This window comes from Osmerus mordax, chromosome 16, assembly GCF_038355195.1.
Source record: "Osmerus mordax isolate fOsmMor3 chromosome 16, fOsmMor3.pri, whole genome shotgun sequence".
Classification (NCBI taxonomy): Eukaryota; Metazoa; Chordata; class Actinopteri; order Osmeriformes; family Osmeridae; genus Osmerus; species Osmerus mordax.
This window is the reverse complement of record NC_090065.1, coordinates 12197351-12224895: the sequence shown is the minus strand read 5'-3', so window position 1 is coordinate 12224895 and position 27545 is coordinate 12197351. Positions and strand designations below refer to the sequence as shown.

General features: G+C 44.2%; 3 protein-coding genes across 5 annotated transcripts; 1 reads left to right on the top strand and 2 right to left on the bottom strand.

Moving 5' to 3' along the window:
- Positions 1-496: 496 nt before the first annotated feature.
- Positions 497-5617, bottom strand: b3gnt5b (UDP-GlcNAc:betaGal beta-1,3-N-acetylglucosaminyltransferase 5b). Of its 2 annotated transcripts, none has more exons than XM_067253957.1 (2): positions 5479-5617; positions 497-2560 (listed from the first exon to the last, which is right to left on the bottom strand). In XM_067253957.1, exon 2 carries the CDS (start codon positions 2224-2226, stop codon positions 1063-1065), a length of 1164 nt encoding a protein of 387 aa, XP_067110058.1. In that variant the 5' UTR covers positions 2227-2560; positions 5479-5617; the 3' UTR covers positions 497-1062. The 2 variants fall into 2 exon arrangements, with proteins under 2 accessions (XP_067110058.1, XP_067110057.1); XM_067253956.1 differs by lacking the exon at positions 5479-5617 and adding an exon at positions 4617-5467.
- A 3123-nt stretch (positions 5618-8740) lies between these two features.
- On the bottom strand, positions 8741-19382 carry tbl1xr1b (TBL1X/Y related 1b). 2 transcript variants are annotated; one of them, XM_067253199.1, is made up of 16 exons: positions 19216-19382; positions 17618-17678; positions 15897-16000; positions 15548-15693; positions 15149-15362; positions 14763-14895; positions 14381-14522; positions 13954-14017; positions 13714-13811; positions 13476-13536; positions 12927-13048; positions 12710-12784; positions 12380-12507; positions 11929-12094; positions 11719-11820; positions 8741-11613 (listed from the first exon to the last, which is right to left on the bottom strand). In XM_067253199.1, exons 3-16 carry the CDS (start codon positions 15952-15954, stop codon positions 11587-11589), a joined length of 1536 nt encoding a protein of 511 aa, XP_067109300.1. In that variant the 5' UTR covers positions 15955-16000; positions 17618-17678; positions 19216-19382; the 3' UTR covers positions 8741-11586. The 2 variants fall into 2 exon arrangements, with proteins under 2 accessions (XP_067109300.1, XP_067109301.1); XM_067253200.1 differs by having other exon boundaries at positions 17618-17674.
- A 6145-nt stretch (positions 19383-25527) lies between these two features.
- On the top strand, positions 25528-26970 carry kcnmb2a (potassium large conductance calcium-activated channel, subfamily M, beta member 2a). Its single transcript, XM_067253818.1, has 4 exons — positions 25528-25580; positions 25913-26083; positions 26320-26515; positions 26686-26970. The coding sequence occupies exons 1-4, from the start codon at positions 25528-25530 to the stop codon at positions 26968-26970; spliced, it is 705 nt and encodes a 234-aa protein (XP_067109919.1).
- The last annotated feature ends 575 nt before the right edge of the window (positions 26971-27545 follow it).

Below are 27545 nucleotides of genomic sequence, written 5' to 3'. Positions count from 1 at the left end.
GCAGTCATTCTTACTGTCTCAGCAAACGCCTACGGCATGCATGACATGTCATAAGCCACATGCCTTTTTCAGCTCGTACACACCTTTCACTTTAAAAACACACCTCATATTGCTAACTATTAAAAGCGTCTCAAGAATCATACAAGCTATAAAGGATTTGTTTGAGCTTTTGTGTACTGCGTCACAGTGATGATCTATGTCTCATTCGGTGAGATAATTGTGCACTATAACCATGGCTGAGTGTTCACCACGACAGATCAGGAAGATTGGTGCATTTTTAACTCGCTCTCCCGCTGTTCAGGGTTGCTATGGCAAACAGAAGAAACACGTGAAAGGGTTGGAGTTGTTATACATTCCCAGGCTTGTTAGTAACTTAATTGCTTGGAGATACATTTAAAAAGGTTTGGTCTGTGTTGTGGATGAATCATTTTTTAATTAGCTTGTCATCAGAGTGACATCATCTATTTTGCACTTGTACTTTAAAGTTTTATGGCACCCACTTCCTTTTATGTAGCCAATATGTATTTATAAACATATGTCCCTTATGCAAATGTACCTCAAATGATATCCCTTCAAACCCCCTTTATCATTCGTATTGAGGAGCTGTTTGTTCCCCCCAAAGATGACAACAAGACAGTAATCAAGTCAGAACCAATGATGTGATGACACTTTCCCTTAGTCACTTTAATTGGAGGAGATGGGTCAGAAAAACGGAAATTCAGTTAGAATCCCGTTTGTCCACATCGTCTGGTCAGCATCTCGTTTAAAAGCGTCTGCTGTTCAGTCTCTGCTTCCTCATGGGACTATTCCTTAAGACAGCATGAAGCCCAAACATAGACCACCGCAGACAATGGGTCAGCAAAGCAGGCACAAACCAAAAGTAACAGTTACAGATAAAGTATGGACTCATGGTTTTCACACCCTTCAGCGACACTGAACATAGCCCTCCTCCTCCCAGTCTCTACAACGGGGCAGAGGAGAATCAAGCTGAAAGTAATGGATACAAACACTCCCTCACCACATGTGTTTTGGACCGAAACATGTACATGTATATAAGGGGTACTACAAAAACGCCGCCTTGCAGGGGTAGGTGTTAAAGTAGTACGGTTTACAGAGCAGGGTGAGCTTCACCACTGTGCAGTATAGCCTTCCCATGAGGCCAGAGGCCGCCCTCTTGACCTGTGGGTCCGTGGCGGCCTTCCACAGGTGGTAGATGTCGGCCACGTGGCCGTGCGAGGTCATCATCTTGTCGTAGATGCAGAGGTGATAGGGCGCCTTGCCCTCCCCTGAGAAGTAAACATGTTCCTGGGGCGAGACTCCCATGGCGTTGGCACAGATGCCCATGAAAACATCGTCTATGTAGATGGAGGCGTTGAGGGTTAGCGAGGCCTGGTAGATTTTGTCGGCCACGTCCCTCGACACCACATACCCGGCACCCGCCGTGTAGTCCGGGTAAGACGTCCACTGGTACATTTCGAAAGGGACGTAGTACTTACTGTCCTTACGTCGGATGGGTGGTGCCCCTCTGTGCACGCGTCCCACCCAGAAGTCTGTGACGCCCCTCTTGGCCTCTTCCTGCAGGTAACGCACCAGGTTGGGCATGTGGACGAAGATGTCGTCGTCCGCCGTCATGAGGAAGCGGGCGTGGCTGCAGTGGGCGTGCGCCCAGCGGAACTGCATGATCAGCTTCAGGGTGAGGTTGTGGAACGTGTCCACAAAGTCCTGCTGGACGAGGTCGCCGTGAAGCCGGTCCTCCCTCACCAGGGTCTCCTGGAGGCCCAGCCCGCTCCTCTCCCCCGAGGCCCGATGCTGCTGCTTGGACTGGGGCACTCCCAAAGCGAACACCACCCTGACGTTCACCCCCAGGGCCTGGCGGATGTAGGTCTCGTTGCCCCAGGTGGACCGTATGGCCCGTCGCCTCTCCGTGTTCTCTGGGGACGTTTTGACAAAGAGCAGGAGGAGGACGTCCTGGCCAGAGCACTTGTCCGGGTGGTTGAGATGGTAGCGGTAGTTACTGAAGCTGAGGGCCTCTTTGCGCGGAATGGTGAAGCTCTTGTTGATGAAGGTGTAGCGGTTGATCAGGTAGCGGTAAGAGTAGGACTTGACGTGACTCACCATACTGCTGTCCATCTGCTCCCAGCACACCATCACCACCGACAGCACCAGACACGTGGTCATTAGCTGCACACACTGGCATTTACGAATACGCCGGAAATTCACAAACATTCTGGAATCTTGATGGGCCTCTCTCTCAGGGTGTCTCTGTCAGGGCCGAGATGGGACGGAGGGGTTTGTGGTGGTGTGTGTGAAGTGATGCTTGAGGTAGAGGCTGTGGGGGTTGTTCCGATAACTGTTTGTTTCAAGGCTGTGTGTGTGTTCCATTCTAGGTGTACCATTCACAGCAGAGAGCAGAGGTCTACACAGGGGTGAGATTCACAGAGGCTCCCTGGAAATCATCTCCACTGCTGACTCACACTTCAGACTCCATGACTTACTCCCACACTGTTAGCCTCATAGTGGCAGGGAATCCATCCAGCTCCTTCACCTCCTAAACATAATTCTGAAATAGAATAGACAGGAAGGACTCTTAGTATCATGTATGCACGGACAAGCTTAACTTAACTCCGTGTTGTTGGTTGATTATTTACAGTTAATATCGACCAGCTTTCCAAACCCCTTTTAAATGTTTTTTTCCCACCCATTAGTATCTGTTAGTGGCTTGTGTGCCTGGATGTTCATTATCTACTGTCGATAATTAAGTTACCTAATTGTGAACTTGAACTTTTAGTCTTGAATGCACACAGAGATTATTTCACCAAGCAGATGTAGTACATCTTGTTCTGCTAAATGTTGTGAATGAATAGATTTGCTCTTTGGCTCTTATCCTTGCAGAAATACCAGAATTATCAGAAAGGTTTTTTAGGCACTAAGGGGAAACAAACGATTTTGTTTTCATCCATGCTTAAATGTCTTCAAATGAAGAAACAGAAATATGGAAACCATTTAACCAGTTTAAGGAGTGAGGATACCATTACGTTATGAAATGTCGACAGTCATGTCTTTTAGAACTTAATCTTTATCTATTCCATCTCTTGTGTGTGACGGTTATGCTAAAGTGGTAACATTAGCTGAGAAGTCAAAAGTTTGGCCAGTGAATGTAACAGCAAGCACAGCAAATGTGGCCATGAGGCTTGCTATAATGGAAGGGTTTAAGGCGCAGACCCACTGAAATCGCTGAGAGTCGTGGAAAGCGCTCGGGCACAATGGAAAGCATCAGAATAGCTCTGGAGCACAATACAGGATGAGAATAGGCTGCTTCCGCCCAGCACTAGGCTGAAACCAAGGGGGATCATGGGCCTGGGAGTCCCAGCACACCCTGAGAGCTTTAGAAACATCATTAGGCTGCCTGAGCCTATTGGGGTCACTCACTCAGAAGGACTCTGTCAGTCTGAGAAACACCAGTCTGCTAATGAGAGTGAAAACACCGTTCTAATCCTTTGCTCCGAATGTGATGCTTTTTTACCTACAGCTTTAAACTGTTTTCACAGATGGGTTCTGTGAACAATGTGATTATCTCATTCAGTTCCGGTCAAGCCTCACAGAGTCCGGGGCTGAGTCTGGAGCTCAACACCGAAGCTCTCTTTTTCAGCTAGAATGAAAGTGTCCAGTAAAAGCACAACCTTCCAAGAAATGTAAAAGGTAGCCTACAAGGTGTTATTGACAGTAAGTCAGTAATGTGAAAATGAATAGTCAAATTGTTTAATATCTCATTGTCCTCTTTCTTCACTGGCTGGGTGAAGTTTGATACTATGAGTCAGCTTTCCAGTCTAGAGGCACAACCTTCCCATCTAGAAGGGAGAGGCAGTAGATACATAAGGGAAGATCACATAGCGATCTCTAACCTTGTAAACACTCATATAGGTATATGGCGTTGTATTTAAGATAAGAGTGTTCCAATGGTCACTCAATGCAAACACACTTTGTAGTGATGGTTTCCAACTAACAAAGGCATGTCTAAAGGTATCTTCCACTGAGAATTTCTCATCAGATACATAGGTTCATGTAAAGTTTACATTTAGCTGTAAGTTTAAGAGTAAAGATTTGATGTTTCCATATCAGACATATCTATAGAATATTTGAAATTAAATAGTCTACTTGGAGCTCTGTGACATTACACCATAGAGATGATAATAATAAAGAAAATATAATAAAAGATAATTAAACAACTGCCAGGATTGTACAGGGCTTTCCACACCAATACTTCTTTACTCTATACATAGACTCAATTTCTAATTTTTTTATTCTGTATCTATAGCATGTTTGTTGTTACCCTACACAATATCACCCCAACTAAGGAGCTTGACACATTATCTCTTCCTGAGTCACGTTAGAAAAACAGGTCCAGCTTTTTAGCATACCTTCCTCAGCATGATAACACACAACAACACTTAAACGTTTTCACGAGACCTGTGTAAAAGACAACAGTGTGACTTCACCTGCCACTCACACGGTTCCAAACCCGCCTTGTGAATGTGAACCATACCAACAGTATTGCTCTATGTCACTGGTTGTATACAAATCATTCAAAATACAAGAAGAAAAAAAGCTTGACTCACCAAGTAACAGAGACTATACCTTTTGTTCTCATGTAGAGTGTATCCAAGTGTCAGGAAGAAGCCTCACCAACTGCTTCACTGCCTTCAGAGAAAACCCCTCCTCGCCCCTGTCCAGATTCTCCTCGTCTGAGTCTGTAGTTTTCCAATTGACTTTCTCCCCCAATGACTGGAGTAGTGGCACTTTTCACAAGCAGGCAACAGCTGCCAGTTAAGCCCTGTGTGAGGCCATGGGTGTACAGGTCCCTGTGTGTGTGTGTGCGCGCGCCCCTGCCTGCCTGCACACTGAGTGTGAGCGCTAAGTGTGAATTCTCTGCTTGCGAATGTGCTGGTTGCCTTGGTTCCTCTTCTCTACCACGCGTTCTATCTCCACCCCCTGTGGCTGTGTAGGTGGTGAGCAGACATAAGACTCAGATGAAGGAAGGGCTTCCCTCTGGCTCCTGCTTCACCTTCAACACTAACGCTGATGCTCAATACTCTAGTTCATGCATAAAACGGGATCAAGAGCTGGTCGACAGAGAAGTGACAATAACTGACAACTCATTACAAAATGAGGATGTCATTTATGTCTGAAGGGTGTGAGCGTAACCACTCAACCTACAGGAATTTAATTCGGTTTCTACCTGCTGAAATTGTCCTGTTCTTCCAGTAGCAGTGAAAACAAGTTTCCACCAAAATATATTCACAAAGGTAACACATTAGGTGTATTACACAACCCATAGCAATGAAAGAAGAAAAAGAGGCTCTGTTTCCATCATGTTCAACAACGTTTGCCAACAGCACAGAATAGACAATGGTAACAGTGTACCATTTTTGAATGATTTCTATTGGAAAATCCACAAACCAAACAATCTTCCTTACTTACCAGCATTTCTTGGAAAACATTTTAGATGTCATAGGCTACTCGTGGGGCAGATCTGTGTCACACAAAACAAAGGAAACCCATAATCAAGATGTGACAGTAAAAACACCTTCGACTTCTCCTTCAGATCAACCCAGAGGACGTCAAACGGGATGGGTTTTATCTGTGACGATCAGTGGATGGCTTATTTCAAACCGTCAGACACCAGTAAGACAAGTTGATCAGGATACCACTGTCAGTTAGTGTTTGCTTGAGGTCTCTCTGTTTCGTGCCATGACAACTAATAAGGTATGGTTCATCATGACGTAGGAGGTGTCAGAATAATTGATGTGACCTCATTGGACACTCGTAAGTTAAACTGCATGATGATGAGTAACAACCCTTTCTCGAAGATTCATTGTAGACAGATGCATGTCTATGTAAAGAAACTTTCCAGTGATTAACTGAGCAGTCAGGTTTGTCTTAGACATACATGGTCTAGAAAGGGATTAGTAGAAGTCTGTGTGTGTGAGTGTGTTCACCAGTCAAAATCTATGTGTTCCAAGTCTGTGTGTTGAGTTTATGCTGAAAGGTCATAGGTCAACTTAAACTGTGAAAACCCACTACCGTGTAAATTGGTAATGTATGAATGTGGTAACACTCAAATTACATTTAAATGCAGAAGTACGTACAAGAAAAATAAAAAAAAGGAACCAAAATGTATGAAGTCAAATTAGGGTCAATAATAATTTGCAGTCGCAGAAAAAGATTCGCAGTCGCAGAAAACGATTGGCAGGAGCAGAAAACGATTTCCAGGAGCAGAAATAGTTTTGCATACGTACAAAAAGTGTTGTATTATGCAAATTATTTTTTCATTCTGCTCCTGCTACCCGATTTTGACACGGCAAAATATTTGCAGGAGCAGAACACGATAAGCAGGAAAAGAAAACGATTAGCAGTCGCAGAAAACGATTAGCAGTCGCAGAACAAGATTTGCAGGAGCAGAAAAAGTTTTGCAGGAGCAGAAAACGATTTGCAGGAGCAGAAAACGGATGCAAATCGTTTTCTCCGGAATAATACGGAACAATCAACCCATTTAAAGGAGAACGCATGTAGGCTGAAGAACAGGTTTAGAACTTAAATGTTAACTCATGTACTGAGAGCGTAGCTAAATAGGTTGGTGTACTGCCTGTTTAATAGATACATAAATGACATTGATGTTGATGCTCCAACAGAGAACAAGGGTTTTCCATTTAGCAAATTATGACATTTTGATCCCTATAGATGTATTGGTTTCTATAGTTTTAAATAAAAGCCCTTTAAATAAATCTAATCTCATCTATTCCCACTTCCCAACTGCTCTCCAACTGCTCTCCAAAAAGACCTAAACTAAACAGAGAATCTTATCATTTCACTTGGCTCATGTAGCCTCAAAGCTACAATTGAACCAGCTGTTGATTTGGTCGTTGGAAGACTGGGATCACATACTTGGAATGGTGTCTATCTACATACGACTTCACATATGACGTCATACAACAGGGTTCCTCAAAAAGGCTTTGCAGACCACACCCAACAAACTGTTGTTGACATTTACATCCTAAACCATCCCATTCCTAAGTTCTTACATTTACATTTAGTCATTTAGCAGACGCTCTTATCCAGAGCGACTTACAGTAAGTACAGTACGGGGGACATACCCCCGAGGCAAGTAGGGTGAAGTGCCTTGCCCAAGGACACAACGTCATTTTGACACGGCCAGGAATCGAACCAGCGACCTTCTGATTACTAGCCCGATTCTCTAACCTCTCTTAAAAATTCTAAGAATTTTTATGTTTGATATTTCTGTAAAAATACTTTTTTTACTTTTTTTGCCAAATTGACCCTGCAATTAGACTTGTTTATTTAATAAAGTTAACAGATAAATGGGTATTTGACGCTTAGTATGAAGGTAGAATGTCAGTAAATGTGTGAGAAAGAACACTGTAGATCTCAACTTTATAATATTTTGATTTGTGTTGAAGAATCAGAACAAAGATGCATCCATTTCAAGGATTGTGACTGTTCAGGTTAACTGATAAGATCATCTTGCCAATTGGAAGAGAAAAAGAGGAGTATCATTTGGCCTGATTTAAGATCCTTAGTAGAAGTCTGATAAAGAATGATGTAAGCCAGCTAAGGGTTGATTCATGCTATAAGAAGAATGAAAGCCTTTCCTTATTACAACACTTTGTTCTTGACTGCAAGCTTGCCTTAACACTCCATCAAACCACAGAACTCGTGGTCACTTGGAAGTATTCAGAACTGACTCAGCGATCAAAAGAAGCAGATTGACTTCAACAATACAAACTTGAAAGTAATTGTACTTCCCTATTTGAATGATATATTGCCAGTATTGCCTGAATGATAACAATGTGTCTTCATTCTTTCCTTCCAGTTTTTTTTCCCTTTATGCAGCCCTGACAATAACTCTGTATCGCAAAATCCCCACCAGAAAGGATGACCACAACAGACGGAAAAACTCAACGTGTTCATTCATCTAGTAACATGGCTGGGCACTTCTCAAATTGGAATAACTCTGTCCCCAAAATAAAAGGGGAGTTTAAAGAGTAGAGACTTTGAGTTTTCTACACACGGCAGGGAAGATTTCTGAGAGGGGATCACAAAATATTGCATTTCAAGATATCCACTGTTCATCCATTCAGTAATACACAAGATATATGCAATAAACAAGCCAATTGCTACAAAATCAATGAGAAAACAGAAATATAATCCTAAACTACACTCCATACGTGTGCCTTAACACTGGCTGAATCACGTGATGCCTCACAGCCAATGTAATTTTTTGACCACTAGGTGGTAGGCACACTCTAGTATGACACCCATGCTTTCAAAGCCAATACTGTAGAAACAATCAAATAAATAACAGCAGCTTCGGCTTGCTTACTCCCTAGTTCAGTGGTCTTCACCCAGGTCCTCAGAGACCCCCTGCATGTTTGAAACGTTTCCCTCTTCCAACACACCTGATTCAAATGAATGAGTCGTATTCAGGCTTCTGCAGAGCTTCATAATGACCCATTTATTTGAATCAGGTGTGTTGGAGGAGGGAAACACCTAAACATGCATGGCAGGGGGTCCCTGAGGACCTGGGTTGAAGACCACTTGCCCTAGTTGTTCTGTGTGGCCTTGCATAAATCAATTCTGTCCTTCATCTGATCATGCAGTGTACATTCAGTGAACAGGGAATCCAAAGGAAGTACAAAATAAACTGAGTGGACGTCACAACACCTTAGTATTATCAAAATAGATTTATTCTAGACTTTTCAAAGATCTGCGTGATATTACAACAGTCAGATCAGAGGGCTGCAGACTTCAGAAACTATGTGTGTGTGAGAGAGACAGCGAGAGACGGAGAGAAGCAACATTGGTGAGAGCAAAGACAACACGTCATGAAACAAACATCTGCAAAATGGTATTTACATGGTCAGGGTGTTATGATACTTTGACATAGTTCCGATTTATTGTTTTTTGTAAAAAAAAAAAAAAAAACGTCCATTTTGCTTACAGTGCTACAAATAAATCAGAATTACAAAATATCCAAAGAGTAGAAAACCTTCAAGGGCTTTTAGAAATAGCAAAGATAGAATTAGTACTTTAGGTAGGAACAAAAAATAGCAAACACTTGAATGCATTGTAAAAAGCGTATCTCTAAAAACAAAACATTATAAAATACCATTCCACCGTCATAGACATTGTGATAAATAGCATCTCTAATACAATCCACTCACAGTTGGTTGTTTCTGAAGCAAACTTCAAAATACTTGAAGCATCGGTATAAAATGTGTTCATAAAAACAAGTTACATTCGAAACAATTGCAAGTGGAAGCTTTTGAAGAATGTAAAACCAGCAATGGGGTTTTGAAGCCAATGGATGTTAGTGAGTAGATAAGAGATGAGGTCTGGGATGCCAGAGGCCCCCCCCCCCCCCCCCCCCCCTAGAACTCAACAGCTCAGACGCTGCTCATCCCCACGGTCTGACCAACCAACTGCACATTCGAAGCGAGGTGCAAAACTATGTTTGACAGTCTATCCTTGCTGTGATGTGCCTGCGATGGCTTGGCCACACACAGCTCCATGTTTCACATGTTACTGGTTGCTCCCCTATTTTCGCTATGACTGTTCAATGGTATTTTATAAAGAACCATTTCTCATGGTAACGACCCACATGATGCAGAAGAATACCACATATTTCAAGCATGTCTTCAAAGAGGTACATAGAATTTTAAAATCCACCCTTGCATACGAGCGGCTTATAAAATAATCCCCCTGTGAAAGCACAGATATATATTATATGTAGTTACAATGATACATCAAGTCATATGTTCCAAGCCTGTTTCTTCTTGTTCCGTTTTAGAACTTTGCTTCAAAACACCACCTTTAAAAAACAACAAATAAGCGCCATCTATCCGTGCATAGGCCTCAACACAGCCCGTCTCCAAAGTGTCTGTCGGTGCTAGACAGGAAAACTGACCAGACACTGCCGTGTACAGTACTCATCAGAACACTGAACTTGAAACAGCTGCACACCGAACATAAACAATACCAAAACACCAAACCTTAAATGTATGACTTCACTGACCCTACACCCCCCCCCCCCCCCACACCGATATCTGCTATATGAAGTCCAATGTTACCATGTAGAATGGGATGGGAGTGGATGTTACCAGAAGCATGGGAGGTCAATATTTGCGAACCAGTGACAGGTTCGTCAAGCTGCTATAAAGACCCCTACACACTTTAATACAATCCTGGTTAAACCCTGACAATGTACTGGGTAAGGATGGCCCCCAAAAACAAAACAAAGAAATAACCAAGAGGACTACATGAGGGTCAAGTCTGATTATCATTTAGCGTTTGTGTTCACAATCCTTCAAAAACTGATAAAACGCAAAGACGAAATTGACGTTAGTGGTTATTGGAGGGGAATGGGGGGGGGGCGCACACCATTGGTCAACCCTTCCAGAATTTCTAAGCCTGCTAGCATTGATTCTGTGTGAAAGCTCCCCTCCAGATCCTGGCTATCAGACAGAATGGCTCAGTGAGGGCTGTGCTGGTGCCTCACATCTCCTCCTACATATATACTCAGAACCAGCTGTCCTCACGCCCAGAGAAGACCCAAGCTTCTCCTATCCCTCTGGAAAACTAGTTTGTGTGTGAGGATGTCTGAGTCAGGGCCATCTGCCTGGCTTCAAGCTGGTAGTATTATCACTAATCCTGTGAGAGGTGAGACTCACAGACTGCTTTACCAAAAAGTGAATTTTGGCAAACTGAAGGAATATAAATGTAGGGGGGGGGGGGGGGGGGGGGAGAAAAACAAGTCTAAAATAGAATAGAAAACCAATTTCAAATTTTGAAATATATATTTGCTTTTCTTGAACTACAAAAAAGTACAGTGCTGAGAAGTTAATGGATTACTCCCAATTACCGTTTTTTTTAACCAAATTGGAAAAGATGAACAATTCATACAGATTTATCCTTTCCTGACCCAACATACACACAAAATCTAGAGAAGTGTAAAAAACTAAACAAAAAATGAATAAAAGAATGGCCACAGGAATGCTGACATGTACAATATGCACACACCAGCAAAGAGAAGAAAACATATTTCTCATACAGAGGATAAAAACAGCAAAGACAAATGCAGATATTTTGGTATGAATGCAATGGGTCCTCTTCTTCAAAACTTTTTTCTAGGCCATTTTATTCGCAGGTCTGTGTCATTTCGTTTCCTGTAGGTTTCTGAAAGATTTTAAGTGGCCAGGGGCAACTCCCCAGCCCCCCACAATCCCAGATGGGTGTTGGTTTTGTGAGAGTACGTGCTCCAGTCCTTTGTTGTGAGTGAAGGGGAGGAGGGGGGGGGGGGTTCTGTGTGTCTGGGATGGTACTGGGCCAGGGCCTTCTGGATGACACTACAGCAGAGCAGGAGGACAGGGGGAGGGATCTGTGTGTCTGGGATGGTACTGGGCCAGGGCCTTCTGGATGACACTACAGCAGAGCAGGAGGACAGGGGGAGGGACAGTCATTTTGGCTATGTACACATTCCTAGTCGGTCCATGGCTCCCCCCACGATGAGCGTCATTTCCTCAGGTCTAAAACACAAACCTGGAGCAGAGGAGAGAGAGACAGAGAGCGAGAGGTTACAGCAGTGACACACACAGTCCCGCGGGCAGTGAGATGCTTCTGTTCTGAAGACTGTGTCCAGCTTACCGATCCGTCTGATGCGCTGGCACCCACTTTGTCCCCGGTGGCGTTCCAGCACACCTCGAAGATGCCCCCCGTGCCCCTGTAGCTGTGGACCAGCGCGCCCGTCTGAGGGGGGAACAGATGGGAGTGAGACACCCGTCAACCACACACAGGCCTTCTGATCTTAGCAGACATCACAAAGTGGTCCGTGTGTGTGTGTGTGAGGGGCAGCACCTGAGTGTTCCAGATGTGGACACACTTGTCGAAGGAGCCGCTGGCCAGGTGGCGCCCGTCGGGGCTGAAGGCCACGCTGTAGACGGGCTCCTGGTGGCGGGTGAGCGTGTGGATGCACACGCCGCGCTCCACGTCCCACAGGCGCACCGTCGAGTCGAACGACGCGCTGAGGAAGGGGGGGGGAGATCAGCCGGGTCCGAACGCGGTCAGACGTTGAGGCGTGACCGTGCTCACGACATGACGCGACCGACGTCTCTCGGGACGCCCGAAACGTCATGCGTTCACATCGATTGCAATCAAATCGGTTGCATGTTCTAGTGTGCCCTCGTTTTCGTTTAACAGATCTAGTTAGTCCATCTGCAGCACATTAGCCAAACCCAATCGCGCCTGCGTGTTCCCCCCGGTGTGCGAGTCTCCGGGGCGTCTGTGACAGAGCCGGAGGTCGTCTTACCTGGCCAGCATGAGGTTGGCGCTCGGGTTGTTGGTCCCAGGCCCTGTGGGGCTCCACTTGATGGTGTAGATCTCCTTACTGTGGGCCTGCAGGTCGTGGACACACGAGTCCTGCTTCATGCTCCAGATCTAGACCAGGGAGAGACGGGACAGATCAGGGAAGAGATTCCCTAACACCCAAAGCATACCAAGGCCGTGGTTTGTGTTACGTGGCCACGGGAGGGCAAAGATTCTTAGGGACAGACGGCGTGCATTGTGTTGTTCACAGGGGTGTGGAGGTACGCGCAAGCTGGTGGTGACCTTCGTGCCAACGTTTGCCGGCTGCACTGACCTTCAGCGTCATGTCGTCAGAGCAGGACGCCAGCAGGCTCCCTGTGGGATCCCACTTGATTGCATTCACTTCATTCTGGAAGGCAGTAAGCAGGAAGGACCTCGGTGAGTACAATTGACCGATGCATTTTTTTAAGCAAATTATTTTTTTTTATACCCAAATAGTGGTTCTTGTTCAGCCCAGCTGACCGGCCCGAGCGAGGGGAGCGGGTTCTTACGGTGTGTCCCTGGAAGGTCTTGACGGGCCGGTCCTGTCCCAGCTTACACACGTGGATGCACATGTCTGTGCTGCAGGACGCAAACGTGTTGTTGCTCTGCCAGTCCACATCCAGGGCTGGAGCTGTTATGGTGGGGAAATCCCTAGAGTTACTAATGAGTCTCTCATGGACGTATCCCTGCCATGTCTGCTATGGAGCTGCGTGTCGACTGGGGAATATGAGTGGGTGTGTGGGATTTTCCCATTGGTGGGTTATGTAGACCAATCACAATTAGGTACGGGTGGTGGAGTCACATGGGAGCAGGAATTTTAGCCAATAAAAGAGCTGAACTTGAATAATGCGGGGGGGGGGGGGGGGTGCTTGGTGGTGCTCAGGGAGTATTATCTCTTAAATCTATAATTTCCCTCATAAAAGAATCTAGCCCCTGACTGCAGGAGGCCTGGGGGGTTCCTGACTGCAGTGTGTAAACATGGCTCATTAGGCTGCAGTAGCACACAAGGAGGCAGAGTGAGAAGTGTTTGTGTGACTTCCAGGTCACCTGTCACTCACCTGAGTGGAAGGGAAACTGCTGCTTGGCTTCTCCTGTGTGAGCGTCCCAGATGATGGTGGTCTGGTTAAGAGACAACAACGCCACTGTTTTAATGCCAACACATCTGTTACCTCATAAGCTTTCACTGGAAAGGATGGACACACATTATATATATAAATATATATATATATATATATTTGTATTATGTGTAAACTACCAAGACATTCCTAACTACCAGAGAGGAACCCCTGGTCTTACCTTGTCGACCCCAGCGCTGAGGATGAAGTTTCCTTTTTTGTTCCACTTCAGAGCAAATATAGGACCTTTGTGCTGACCTAAGGTGCTGGCCAGGTTACCTGTCAAACACACAAGGTCAAACACACAAGGTCAAACACACAAGGTCAAACACACAAGGTCAACCAGCAGGTCATGTGCTGCTCCACACCTGGGCCTTCAGCGGGCAGGTCAGCTGAGGGGGTTTAGAAGCCGGTGACTCACCATCTTTAGTCCATATCCTGGCAAAGCCGTCGTACGAGCCTGTGGCTAGTAGCGTACCCTCACTCTGAAAGCACAGGGGATATAGTTTAGCAAGATTCAGAATGCTTTTTAAAATGTATTTTCTTCCGTCTCTGCGTGCATTTATCTGCGTGCAAACTAATGTTTCAGTTTCACATGACGTAAATACATGTTCTAAAAATACCCAACGCCTGCTTTCTGTGCATGACCGTTATGCTTTAACACTTTGGCGGATCACGTCCAACAGCCGGCCATAGGCAACGCTAGGATAAGCCTTTCTGCAGTTGCACAACAGAGGAAGCCCTTTCTTCCATGAGAGTGAGTATGTTCCATACTTCCAGTTTTGGAAGAAGTGCCAAGAATGTCTTTGGCAGCGGTAGTCGATACACACACACACACACACACTCACATTCCAGTCGAGTGAGGTGACGTCTTTGTTGCTGGGCACGTCCTGCCCCCCCTCTCTTATGCAATGTCTCAGAACCAACTGGGTGGAGCAGCCCGTGCTGTTCTCACTCAGATTCCAGATCCTTGCTGTCGAGTCCCCAGACCTACACACAGACACATTAATGACGGTCAGACACTTTCTAGCTGGCAAATGTCAGCCACATGCTAGCTCTGTGCATACAAGTTCTCAAGCCATCAAACATACCTTTCCAACTTTTTTTCATTTTTTTTATACGGTAACTAACCAGGTGTTCCCAGCAGTATTTCTCTTTAGATACATTTGAATAGTAGTGCAAGTTGCTCTTTGAAAGAGTGAGAGAGAAGCCCTGAGTAATGATTCTGACCCGGAGGCGAGGAGGTCGTTGACCGGGTTCCAGGCACAGATGAAGACCTCCGACTCGTGGCCCCTCAGCACCATGGCCTTGCTCTGGGGGATCTCCACATCCCTGTCCACCTCCATCATCTCAGCATGGTGGTCTGGGGGGGGTGGAGATACAGGTAATACCCTCGTTATACTGACACACACACACACACACACACACACACACACACACACACACACACACACAAGTACCTAAACGAACAACGATTCAACACAACTGTAAAAACTAAATTGAAGGAACGCCTTGTGAAAGAGCAGGCATTCGATATAAAAATGTGTCCTGTGTCGTGTCGACCGCATTTGTCACGTTTGGAAAGCAAACCGATGAAGATGTAAGGGAGCTCTCACTGGTTAAGGTGTGGGCGCCGTTCTCCTCCCCGTTGGCCGTCCCCTCTCCGTTCTTGGCGGCTGCCTGGGGCCCTGTGGAGCTGGCGCCGGCCTGCTGCTGCTGCTGGGCTAGCTTCTCCCTGTAGGCCTGCTGCCTGGTCTGGACCACGTCGGGCATCACCGCGTCGATCAGGGACAGCGACTCGATGGGTCGCCCGTCGAACAGGGTCCCATCCTGACACCGTCGGGACACAAATACGCTGTTAGGCTTCGGTTACTGTGCTGGCTCCTGCTGGCTTGCGTCAGGTACACAAAACAGTCAATAGCAAGTGCAGCAACTGGGCTTTTGTATCGTGGAGGGACCTGTGGAGCTGTGTGTGTCTGTGTCTGTGTGTGTGTGTGTGTGTGGAGAACGCTGACCTCGTTGATGCTGACTTCAGCCTCCACATACTGCAGGCCCTTCTGGATGATGGAGATGAGGGCAGCAGGGGGCACCAGGGCTCCGTTGATGTTGGACTGACTGATGTGGCTCTCTATGCCAAAGGTGAACGCCGAGTGAGAGAAGCCTGGAGGAGGGGGGGGGGGGGGGAGGAAGGCAGGGAGGGGGGGGGGGGGGGTGAAAAACTGCAACTATGGTCTCCACTGTACTCAAGCTAACTGAAGGATGCCCAGGAACTCCCTACTCCCCACCCCCAACGAAACTTATTGCATGTATTGACATTATAAATTCGGCAGACAGCAGAAGATGGCATGCTTTGTTGAGGCCTACCTGACTCTTGCAGGTATCTGTACACCAGGAAGTTGACCTCATCACTGCTTATGCTCATTTTTAGTCCTGGTGGTTAGACCATGGGGTCAGCACAGGATAGGACCCTGAGAGAGGTGGACAGAAGCAAATTCAAACCTTAAGTCATCTCTTCGGTAGCTGTCATGAATAAACATTGTATGTTTGCCTCCCTTTTTTTCTCCTTTTTTTTTTTTTTTTTTACAGTATAAGCGACACCTAGAAGAATGTTTTACCAAAACCTAGTTGCGAATGGACTTTTAAGGTTGTATATTGCAGACCAACAAAAGTCTTCAAACCTAACATATCCATCCCAACTTTGTTACCATGGGAGCTGACTCAAACCTCTTCCAGAGAGGAAATCTAGCAAATGAAACTTATTCCCCAAATACGAGCAGTTGAAACAAACAATAGAGGCTCTGTGAGTGTTCTTCAGAGCTTTTCTTGTAGTCTTGCCTGACAAGTCTTACTAAATTAGCCAGAATGTGAATGCATCATGTAAGTGCTGTGATGAAAACGTTGAGTCACCAAAGGAAAGTGCAAAAAAGAGTGATCAAACTCAGCCTGATGATGTAACCTAGCCAGTTCCATGACCCGAACATACGCACTTTAATGATGAGCAGGGGGACAAACCCACTTACTTTGCTTGACATACTTAGGGGCAATTTCATAACATGGGAGAGGAGCCATTACCATTTGGCAGGGCAGCCATGGAGTCGAATGCCTCTCCCTTTGGTTGCCGAAGCTCTCCTGGCCCTAGGCAGGGCACCAGTTTCCATTCATTAACCTACCACTGGAAATAATTACCAGGCCTCTTCAAAAGGCAGCCTGGTTCTTGTGGACCAAACCGATGGAGGAAACGAAGTTTAGGTTCAGAAATAACAGCCTTGCATCGTTTCTCATCCTTAAAACATATTTATTCAAATAGGAATTCACCCACGCTGTTTAAACAAGCTCTGCAGATAAACAAGGTTTGGGACGGGAAAATAAAATATCCACTGCTTCCAATGAAAAGTCAACACACTCCACTCCAGATGTGAGCGCCAAGACTAATCAAATCAAGCTAAGCCTGGTCTGGGATCACCGTGCCCAACATTTGATACTCATACACGAAATCTTACACCGTGTCATAACAGGCCACAAGCCATAGTGGTATAGACCACCTTGTGGTGGCAAGCCAGGGTCCACCCTCAACCAATGACGTGACTAAAGTGTCAAGACTACAGTGAGAGATTAGTCACCTGCTGTATATCTGTTCTCAATCACCACAGAATGTATCTTCTTCTCCTAAATCATGACAAATCTGGGCGGATGCCATGCAGGCACTTGCTGACGAGCAATGTAGGGAGGCAGTTTGTGACTCTTGAGTTCATTTATCCCAACGCAAATGTTAACGGACGGGGGAAAGTGTTACTCTTTCCTCCCACGCTGCCTCAGGTCAGGGTGCTTGTCAGCGAGGTCACAGAAATCCCTTCTGAGTCAGAGCTGAGGGCAGCCTGCCTGCCGGGGGACACGCTACCCATCTGGGAGTCCTGACACCTCACAAAGGGAGCAAGGACTGTACCTGCCGGACTGCCGAGGGCAGTGACAGGCACCCTGTGGCACCAAATTCAGTACAGAACTGCATGCTACAAGGTTGCGGGATTACACTGGCGTTTTTGGTTTGCTATGCTGAGAAGGACAATGTGCATCTTTGCTGGACTCACCATGTGAACGGGTGACTTTCAGATGGTCATCACTCCGCAGTCCAGAGACGTAGCTCTCTGTCTAATGACAAAACGACAAATGAAGATGTTGTTCCATCACACAGCCAATTAATACACCCAATCACATTTGCCCATCTTGGTTAAATGCATTGTTAAAACAAAGCTAACTTAAGGCCTGGATACACCGCACAAAACTAACATTAATTTTAAATCAGAGTAGCTCTGTGTCAACGACCCGTTTAAATGGATAAGTCAGGGGGAAAGTCAGACAGGGAATGTAAAAGGCTGGCAGGGAGAAAAGCTATACTAGAAACTAGAATCAGAATGATATGGTGTGTGTCACTACACTACAGAAACTGGGTCAACAATTTCGATGCAGAAATAGCTAATAAATCATTATCCCATATAACATTTAAAACAGGTGACTTGGGATGGTTGTTCTTTAAGTTACTTTAACTATCTAAGGGATTTAGCTGTAACGTATCAATATTAGATAATCCCCTTGGTAGTATTATTACAGGGCTGCTGACACCCATGTTGGATATACAATGTGAAAGTTTTAGGACTTATATAATTAATGTACACAACAGCTCTAGAATTTGCCTACTAGTGTTTAAAAACAGAAGCCTGACTAGTTGTAATTTGTTTACATGGTCCATGTCATGTTTGCTGTACTAGAACGCGTTATGTCACCATGCTAATTTAATACCAGCATAGGTTGCTTCACGTCCTCTAGTAACACAAAGCCCATCCCCCACACCGTAGTAGCTCGCTGGCTAGCGGTCTTGTATGACTACCGCATACGACACTAGTAAAGTGAGCTATTTGGAACCGGAATGGTTAGAATGTAAGCAAACGATGGTCACTGTCTTGGAGAGGTGACAAATCAGAAAAGCATGCACACAAACTGTACACGTGCCGGATAACTGGACTATAATCAGACAGCTAAAGCAAGCTAACGTTAGCTCCGATATCTAGATTAGACCAGCTCAGATAATCTTTGAGTTCTCAGTTAACGTTAGCTAGGCTACGTTGCTTGCGTGCACATGAGGCAATAGGGCGGCTTTGGATAGCTAGCTAGCTAATCCGGTACAAATGATCAATATAGTTTGCTAATTAGGCTTTGTAACTGTGTGTGTGCAAGGTGTCACTAAACCAACATATACATCTAGCTAGTTTCAAACCCCACGAGGAACATGAGCACTATAGGAATCAAATGCACCCCGTGTGTGCTAGCTAACTACCATTTATCACCACCACATGCCGGGCACAAAATACTTAGTGCTAGCTAAGGTCAGAACTTCTTGAAATACATTCAACATTTAGCTCTAACCCCACCGAAAAAAAAATATCTACATTTTTCGTTAACGTCCATACATATCTAGCTAACGATCTACATCCAGTTAAAGTTATCTAGCAGCCAGCCCTGAAAAGAGTTTCCTCTGAGTCTTGTTCAATGTGCTAGTTAGCAAGCTAGCAAGCTACCTGCCAGGGAGACTGCTGCCGCTTGCTAGCTTTGGCTAGTACAGTAGCAGGATAGTGTTAGCACTAGCTAGCTAGAATAGCTTGCGTCCCCGTAATCCGGTCACGTTACTTACCTCTTTGAAATCTTTGTATAGCGAGATGATTTTCTTGATAGTCCCTCCTGAACACGCTAAAGCATGCTATGTCTTTCAAATAGTTCTGAAAATGCTATCTCAAAGAAATGAATGATCATTTTAAAGCTAACACAGATACAGAGCCAGGCGGTTCGAAGCCAACGGCTTCAGACGTGCAACACAGAGTGACTCTTCATACAAAAATGAGCTGCCAAAGAGTAGGCCTACTGTAGCTCAAGCCGTCAGTCAATCACTGATTTAGCCTACTACTGAGAGAACGCACTGTCAGAGAGCAACCCCAGGCGACAGGCAAGCTATTAATTAACATAAAAATATCATAAATGTGAAGTATGAATATTATAAATCCTAAAACACCACAGTTGACTGCGTTTGCAGGACTATAGTAAAATACTACTCCCTTGTATTATTAAATACTCTTAAACGTTATTTTAATGAGACAAATAGAGCCATATTAAAGTCAAAAGGAATTCACTGATCCTATCTGTTCTTCACTAAGTTCAGTAAACAGGATGTCCCGCCGATTCTAGCAGTGAGGATCCAGTCACAACAACAGTGCCTCTCCCATCCCCCACCATTGCTCATTTTTGCCTGGATGGCCATTATAGCCCTAGATTAATTACGCACAACCTCCTATCCTCCACTCAGTCATTCAAACCGAGAAAGTCAATAACAAGCTCACATAACCTAATTGAATTGTGTATAACACTGTTATTTTGTAGCAGTTAACATTCTTGTGGCATTCAGTTTTATACCTGTTACGTGGATATTTTAATTCAGGATTGATGTTCTTAAATGACGGTTTTTGGATCCATCATGGATTTCAGATTTGAAGCTGTTCCTCACTTATCGTCAACAAACATTTAATCCTAAATAATCATATTTGATTTGATTATATTCCACAAATATAAGCATATTCAAGTAATTCCATGGTTGGGTCAGATCCCTTGTCGATGAGATTTATACTCCTGGCATCCCTGTGTGAGATGATGACATATCATGAAATGATCAGAGATGAATACTGTGCGGACTCTAGATAACAGCTACCGCTAAGCACGTCCAGTCAAGCACGTTCTTCTCGTTAATTTTTTTCCCGCCATTATGGAGTACACAATCCTACAAAGGAGAAGGAAGCACGACCACTTATGTGACATAACACAGACACCCACACAGAGACACTGTTGACAATATGCCAGAATTATGTAAGAAAAACAACAAAGCTAATTTGATCGGCAGCTGACTGGCAACAACACTGACTAAACAGACGACAAGGCCACATAGTGGTGCAAAGGGAAATCACTGTATGTTCACACGTCAAGTTGCTTATGTTCAGCTGGTGAAAGTTCAATTCAATTATGCCAGAGTTGAATGTTAGGCTACTACAACTACGTGGTCAGCAGTCGGTCTGAAACATTGACATGAACATGTAGTTTTCTTAGTGCCAGTAGGACAGTTCATAGTTGGAGAATGAAGGATTGTACTTGCACTGTTACACTGCACTTAGTGCACTATATTAATTCCTTCCAACTCCAAATCTCAGTAGGCTATTCTTTTGGCTCAGGTTCAACACCCCCAGTCTAGTAACAAAAACAGAACTCGAGACATAGGCTGTAAGTACTAGAGAAATGTCTTTATTTGTATGTAGTGTACTGAAGAAAATCGTTTATATATTTGTCATTGACACAGAGCCTGTGTATTAATCTGGCACAGAAACTGAAAGATGCACGGGTGGAGCAAAAATATATTCAAATGCAAATGTTCAACAGACCAAGCCAAACTAAGGATTGCATCCAAAGCCGAGGTTGATACTCTACCTCATCTTCCCTATAGGCTACCTTTTTTTGAGCACATAATTCTGTTTTCCTGCCCAGTATCCCACAGTGTTGTGGTGCTTTACGAAACACATATTTGGATGCAGAGTAAATTCCTCTATTTCCATGCAGTGCATGCAAAGCATAATAATAACTGTAAAAGGGCTGAACAACATGGATGCACATGCTAAAACCATAGGTGTCGTACTGTGAGGCACTGCCTGCTGCTTGTACAAAACAAAATGTCACAAAAACATGGCTGCTAGGATATATTTGTCAAGCCATGGTTTATTACATGATTAACTGTCTGTTCAAGGGGCTAGGGTGTTGCACACTGGCAACCCTGTCATGAAAAAGTTGTTGTTGGCATTGTGTTATTGCTTCTTGGATAGAGCCACACTACTGAAAAGCTTTCATTTGTGCCACCCTTAGTAACCGAAGTAGCAGGTTAATGTATTTCATAATTACATTTTCCATCTTATGTGTAGGTGTGTGTGTGTCTCTAAATATAAGGCAAAACCATGAGTTGTGTGTGTCCATTTTTTCCATGAAGGGAAGCCTATGCAGTGAACTGCTCAATGCTCTACCAACCCTGGCACAAAAGAAAGATGCTCATGTATAACTGCCTACTCAGCAATAGCTATTTTTAGAACTTGGAAAACAAAAGAGAAGACTTGGCTTTCATCCTCCATTACTACAGTTTGTCGCACCTCCAGGTTTGGCCGGCAGAGAGAGCTTGTGATTCGCCTGTGCTAGAATATGTTTAGGTAGCCGTCAAACATGCGAATGCCGTTCCATTTTTACATTGTGTCATTTCTCCCAGCTAGAGTATATTGGGCGTGTGGTTTTCTTGTATCCTTATGGTGTAAACATGGTTATTTTTAGTGTGACAGCCGAGGTCAGGGTAAAAAAAGAATTGTTTTCACACTGGGCGGCACAAGGCTGGGTCTAAGCTCCTTGAAGCGGCTTGTACGCTTCTCACAGAGAGCAGCCAGTACATTGCTAATGGAGAGGGTTAAGTAGTAACTGCTTCATTAGGTTGGCGTCCTTGGGGAAGAGAACATAAAAAAGTCCTATGGACCCAGCATTACATTTACATTTAGTCATTTAGCAGACGCCCTTATCCAGAGTGACTTACAGTAAGTACAGGGACATTCCCCCGAGGCAAGTAGGGTGAAGTGCCTTCCCCAAGTCATTTGGCACGGCCAGGTATCGAACTGGCCACCTTCTGATTACTAGCCCAATTCCCTAACCGCTCAGCCACCTGACTCCCTGCAAAACAGTATCGGACACAACACATTTTGTTCAGGCAGCAGACCAGTTCAGAGCACCAATATGGCTGACAAGGGTCTGTCAAGGGGTCTGAGGAAGGTGAAATCCCCTCAGTTTACCCATCAGCTGGATGCAAACGATAACGGTAGTTTATGATTAGTGAAAAACACAAAGCCCACTCAGGATGAATACACAGATGTAAGTGTTCCATGATTAAACAGTTTCTATTTCATTTATTATGTTCTCCCAAGGTTAATGGTGCTGTTGGAGATGGTTTTGCAGTGAACTCTGAATTGGACTACAGTGTCTGTTCTTGTAGCAACAGAGACATCTTGTGGCACAAAATGGAAATACTTTCTGAAGCTGCTGGTTTATGTCATAAAATGTTGTAATAGCCTACAGGAATGACCACATTGAACTATTATGAAAAATAAAATAAAAACGTTTGTGACACACTTTACCTATGAAGCCAGAGCTTTGTATGTTTTTTGAAATAAAGGAAAGTCCATTTTTATGAGTTACGCCTCAAGCGTCTAAAAATTTGGTACAGATGATCCAAAGAAAAACCACATGGGCCCACCGAGACTGTTTTTAGCGAGAGGCCTGCATTCGCAGTACTTGACAAACTCTTGAGCATGAGGGCATTGTACGGGTAACTCATATTACGTACACAGGTATGACAACCATCCTGTTCATTCGGGTCGGTTTAAATAAGAGGTAGCCGGCTGGCGTCACTTAGAGCATAGAGTGTAGAAGAGAACTACTGCTGACAGTTGTATCTCCAGCCTGGATTATCCTAACAACCCTCCAACAAGAGGTAAGACCTCACAAATTAAACAGCAATCCACAAATTAGAAAATTAAATGCAAACATTGCAGTAATTGTTCATGGGAAGTGTCAGACTTTAGCCAGACCATGGATTTGAGATGTTCAACTGTCAAATCTACTTTGGAGGACTTGTATTTATGATCATCATTGTAGAAGAAAATAAAAATTTAGGGTAACAATAGCATCTAATCTCGAAGACATACGTAAAATTATCAACCTAAAGTGTCTACAGTTAGTTACAAGGACATTTTTGACAGAGCACAACAACAAAAGACAATGTGTCTTTATTGGACATTTACTTTGAGTAGTTTGATGTGCCTAATACTATACTATACATGATGAGACTGCCTCATGAACTATATGTACAATGAAACTAACATAAAAAAAGTAATGTGAATGTAAATAATGCATATGTATTCATCATACTGTATCCTGTAGATGCTCCATGTATCACAGAGAACCCATATCAGATTTACATATGTATATATAAAAGCTGTGAAAGTGTGTCTGATCGACTTCTAAGGAGCAGCATAGCTATGAGCACATGTCTTTTTGAACATGAAGTGGTCACCTGACCACTCAGCCATAATCACGCAAAGGACATGGCAGAAAATACATCCTAAGACATTCTGGAAGGAGCCAATGCTGTTATCGAAACAGTCTATAGCACATTGTCAACAGGGTTAGCTTTGAAATCCTATGTGCCCCGCGGTGACTGTAAATAATAGGCCTCAAGGCGAGAGCTGCCACCTCGTAAACTGTGGATGGCAGGATCAAAGCCCACTGAGGTTCCAGGGTTTAAACACGTAGCAGGAATCTCTTAACATGTACCTGTGACACCATTATATTAGCATGGTGCTGTACAGTATGTGAGAATATGTGTCATAAAAAAGAGAAACACCCATATATTTCTTTCTGTTTCCTCTTTGCTATCAATACCATATTTTGACTTTAGACATACAGCTGCAACACATTTGATTTGTCCATGTAGTAGGCCTACATACTTACATTTATTCATTTAGCAGACGCTTTTATGCAAAGTGACTTCCAAGAGAGAGCTTTACTAAAGTGCATAGGTCACTGATCATAACAACGAGATAGCCCCAAACATTGCGGGTAGCCAAAACATGAGAATACATTGTGAAAAAAACAAATAAGTGCCAAAGGGAAGAACCATAAGAGCATGTATTTGAACAAGTTACAATTAAACAACATGAACCTCAAAAAGTGCAAGAGTGCACCTGTAGAAAAGCGATCAACAGTCAAATATACTTCTTGATGAGTCTGCAGTGAAAGCTAGACCACAGACATCATATAGTGGCGAGGACACATGTTTCATTAAGATAGTATAAGTACAGCAATTTAAGGACCGCAAGTTTCTGCGGTGGCCAGCATTTTCACACAGTCCACTACACCTCCTTTAGCTACACTACAATATCTTAGCCACAGGGGGACTTTTCATTCATGAATGTCAAAGATGACAGTTTCTCCTTGAATCTTATTTGCAATTGATTGAAACACTTGATTGATTCAATTCATTCAATCCTTACTTCAACATTTAAAGATGCCATTTAAAATATTAAAGCAACAATAGCAAAGAGCTGTCTCATTAGTCATGGGCACATGAATGAGGATGAATGCCCCATGGCCATGTAGATCTATTTGTTCCAAATTAGTCTTCAGAATAAAAGCCCAGCAATCACTAAAGTGGGGTGCCATCGACCCTCATATTGCACACTGACCCCTAAATGACCCTCATCTCATAACTCAAAACGTCTGGGTAGGGGTTCTTTTGAATATTCACCAGGGCTAAACTCTTTCAGTTGAGGAAAGGTTTAAGTGGACAGCGTGTTTACTGACTAGGTTGTGGATAGCCAGGGCTTGTTGTTCTTGTGCGAAAAGAGAACAAAATGAGCTCCTCTTGACAGAATTGGTGTTGACGCTGCAGGTATGTCTTTCATGACAACTTTATTAACATTAACATATTTCACCCTTGGCAACCAGTCATTTTCCCTCACCTCATTAGGGTGTCTTTGTGTTTAAACTGATGTTTACCCAGTGTTGAAGTGAATGTCCAGTAGATTAGGGGGGTTTACTAGAACCAGACCTCATTTTTGGTTGTAGTAGAGTACTACTCATGCTGCTAGAGACAAAGTGTTGATACTTTGCTCTTTCCTCTAATTGTGAATTTCTACATGAGGGTGGGTTTGACAGCAAAAACATGCACCAAAGGTATTGTATGTTTTGTCTTGTGGTGTCACTGTATGTGTAAGCACAGTCTGTGTAGATACGAGTAATTTTGACCAAAAGGTTTCGCAGGTCTTTCCAACAGTCTTTCCGCACTTCTTCAGTGAGGAAAGGAGGACGTGGGGAGTCTGGGAAGATGTTCTTTGTGGCAGGGGCTAAAAGTGGAGGAGGGTCCGGAGGAGAGCGGAGGTGAAGTTTTTGTTTGGAAACTCTCTAAGACACGTGTGTATACCATGTGATATAAAATACAATGTATTTGCAGAACATTGTCTGGGGATTACATACCAAAACACTGACATTTCTAAGGAACTAGACAGTAGTGCAGTTTAGCAGGGTATGTTCATAACCAAGGGAACAATGTGTTCTGTGACACCCTCTTTGTTCTGTAACATAAAGCCGCAAATTACCGTGTGAAAAGGACTTTCCTTCCTAACTTGGTACTCTCCATCTATGCATTACCAACAAGGTAATGGATAGATAACAAGCTGTAACATGTGGACTTTCTCAAAATTTCTTCTCAGATCAATCTACCAGAAGATTAGGGAAGTTGATGTCCTTGACAAGAAGAAGACAGTGACGGCTCTGAGTGCTGGCGAGGATCGGGCTATGTTCCTTGGCCTGGGGATGATCCTTTCCTCAGTCATGATGTACTTTGTGCTGTGCATCACCGTCCTGCGCTCATATGCAGATAGGTAACATCTGACAGATGCTGTTTTCCATCACCCCTCCTCATAAGCTTTGGAAATGTTGTCGTGTTGGTGTGCGTAACATACATACATAACAAAATGTATCGACTTTTATTATTGTTTGTCATGGACTGAAAAACACAGCGTTTCTGAATTCAATCGTTACATAAACATTTAAAGGTGCCAAAATTGTTCATCACGTATTTATCGGAATTCCCCTCATCTTATTTCTTTTCACACAGCGTGTGGACGGAGGAGAGTGTTTGCATTGTGCTTAACTCCACCATCGTTGCAGATGTGAATTGTTCCTACAGCTGTGGGTCAGACTGCTGGAGAGCCTCCAAATACCCCTGCCTGCAGATCTACGTCAGTGTCAACAGCACAGGACGGGTCAGCCTCTTATCCCACAACGAGGAGACCCAGGAGGCCAACTCTGAGGTGCATAGCTTGGATACCCTCCCTGCCCTGATAGCAGGTGACCTGATAACATCCATAGATGTAGAGGTAGCTATGTGGTACCAGCACTCCAGATAAGGCGTTTCACGCTGTTGGATGGGCTGTGCTGAGGTAGTCTTACGTCAAATGATGATCTTCGTTTTTCTTGCCAGTGTTTCTATGTGCCCAAGTGCCAAAAAGACAGCTCAGCCATGCACGCCATGACCGTGAACATCTCAGAGAGCTTGAAGGTGCACCAGCAGGTCCCCTGCTACTATGACCCCGGGGAGCAGCAGGGGAGCGTCCTCCTGTCACGGCTGTACGGTCCCAGTGCCGTCTTCCACTCCCTCTTCTGGCCCTCCTGCATGCTGACGGGGGGCACCCTCATCATCTTCATGGTCAAGCTTACACAGTACCTCTCCATACTGAGTGAGGAGATTGGAAAAATCAAGAGGTGAAACCGGCTCGCTAGCTTGGGGGAACCCTTTACACGACCACCGCCTGACAGACACGGACATGAAAGGGATTGTTTTAACCAGATGACCCTTGGGCGGCGACCTCTTGTAACTTGTAGCTGAGACATCTAGGTCAGCTGGGTTTCTCTCCTCTCAGGAACTGTTTCAAGTGTGAACTGAATGTTCTGGAAAAGACTACTGTTTGTACTACCTCTGTTACTGGAACATAGTCTTGCATGTTTAATCCAATCCAATTATTCATAGTGAGGATTTTATAATTGGTTTGTTTACAGGGACTTATGTAATCTGTTTGTAAAGTATTACATCACTTGGCATATTCGTGAGCATGCCTGTTATCTTATATAGACAACATTGTCAACCAAAATAGTGGACTGTTGAGAGAACATGATAGAGTTCACTTTCCAAAAAGTTTTCCATGTTTACAGGAGATGACTGTTACCCTCTAACAAGATAAGCAAGTTTAAACTTACCAAAGTCCTGCTGACTGAGACTTTTTAGTGGTATGTCACAAAGGGACAAATATGATTCTGTTTTATACAAGTTATGAGCAATCATGT

Coding starts and splice junctions, on each gene's coding strand:
- b3gnt5b (XM_067253957.1), bottom strand. CDS start 2,226: ATGTTTGTGAATTTCCGGCGTATTCGTAAATGCCAGTGTGTGCAGCTA.
- tbl1xr1b (XM_067253199.1), bottom strand. CDS start 15,954: ATGAGCATAAGCAGTGATGAGGTCAACTTCCTGGTGTACAGATACCTG. Junction 12,785..12,926: donor AGACCTTCCAGGGACACACC/GTAAGAACCCGC, acceptor ACTGCCTTCCAG/AATGAAGTGAATGCAATCAA. Junction 12,508..12,709: donor CTGACGACATGACGCTGAAG/GTCAGTGCAGCC, acceptor TCCCTGGTCTAG/ATCTGGAGCATGAAGCAGGA.
- kcnmb2a (XM_067253818.1), top strand. CDS start 25,528: ATGTTCTTTGTGGCAGGGGCTAAAAGTGGAGGAGGGTCCGGAGGAGAG. Junction 25,581..25,912: donor GGGTCCGGAGGAGAGCGGAG/GTGAAGTTTTTG, acceptor ATTTCTTCTCAG/ATCAATCTACCAGAAGATTA. Junction 26,084..26,319: donor CTGCGCTCATATGCAGATAG/GTAACATCTGAC, acceptor CTTTTCACACAG/CGTGTGGACGGAGGAGAGTG.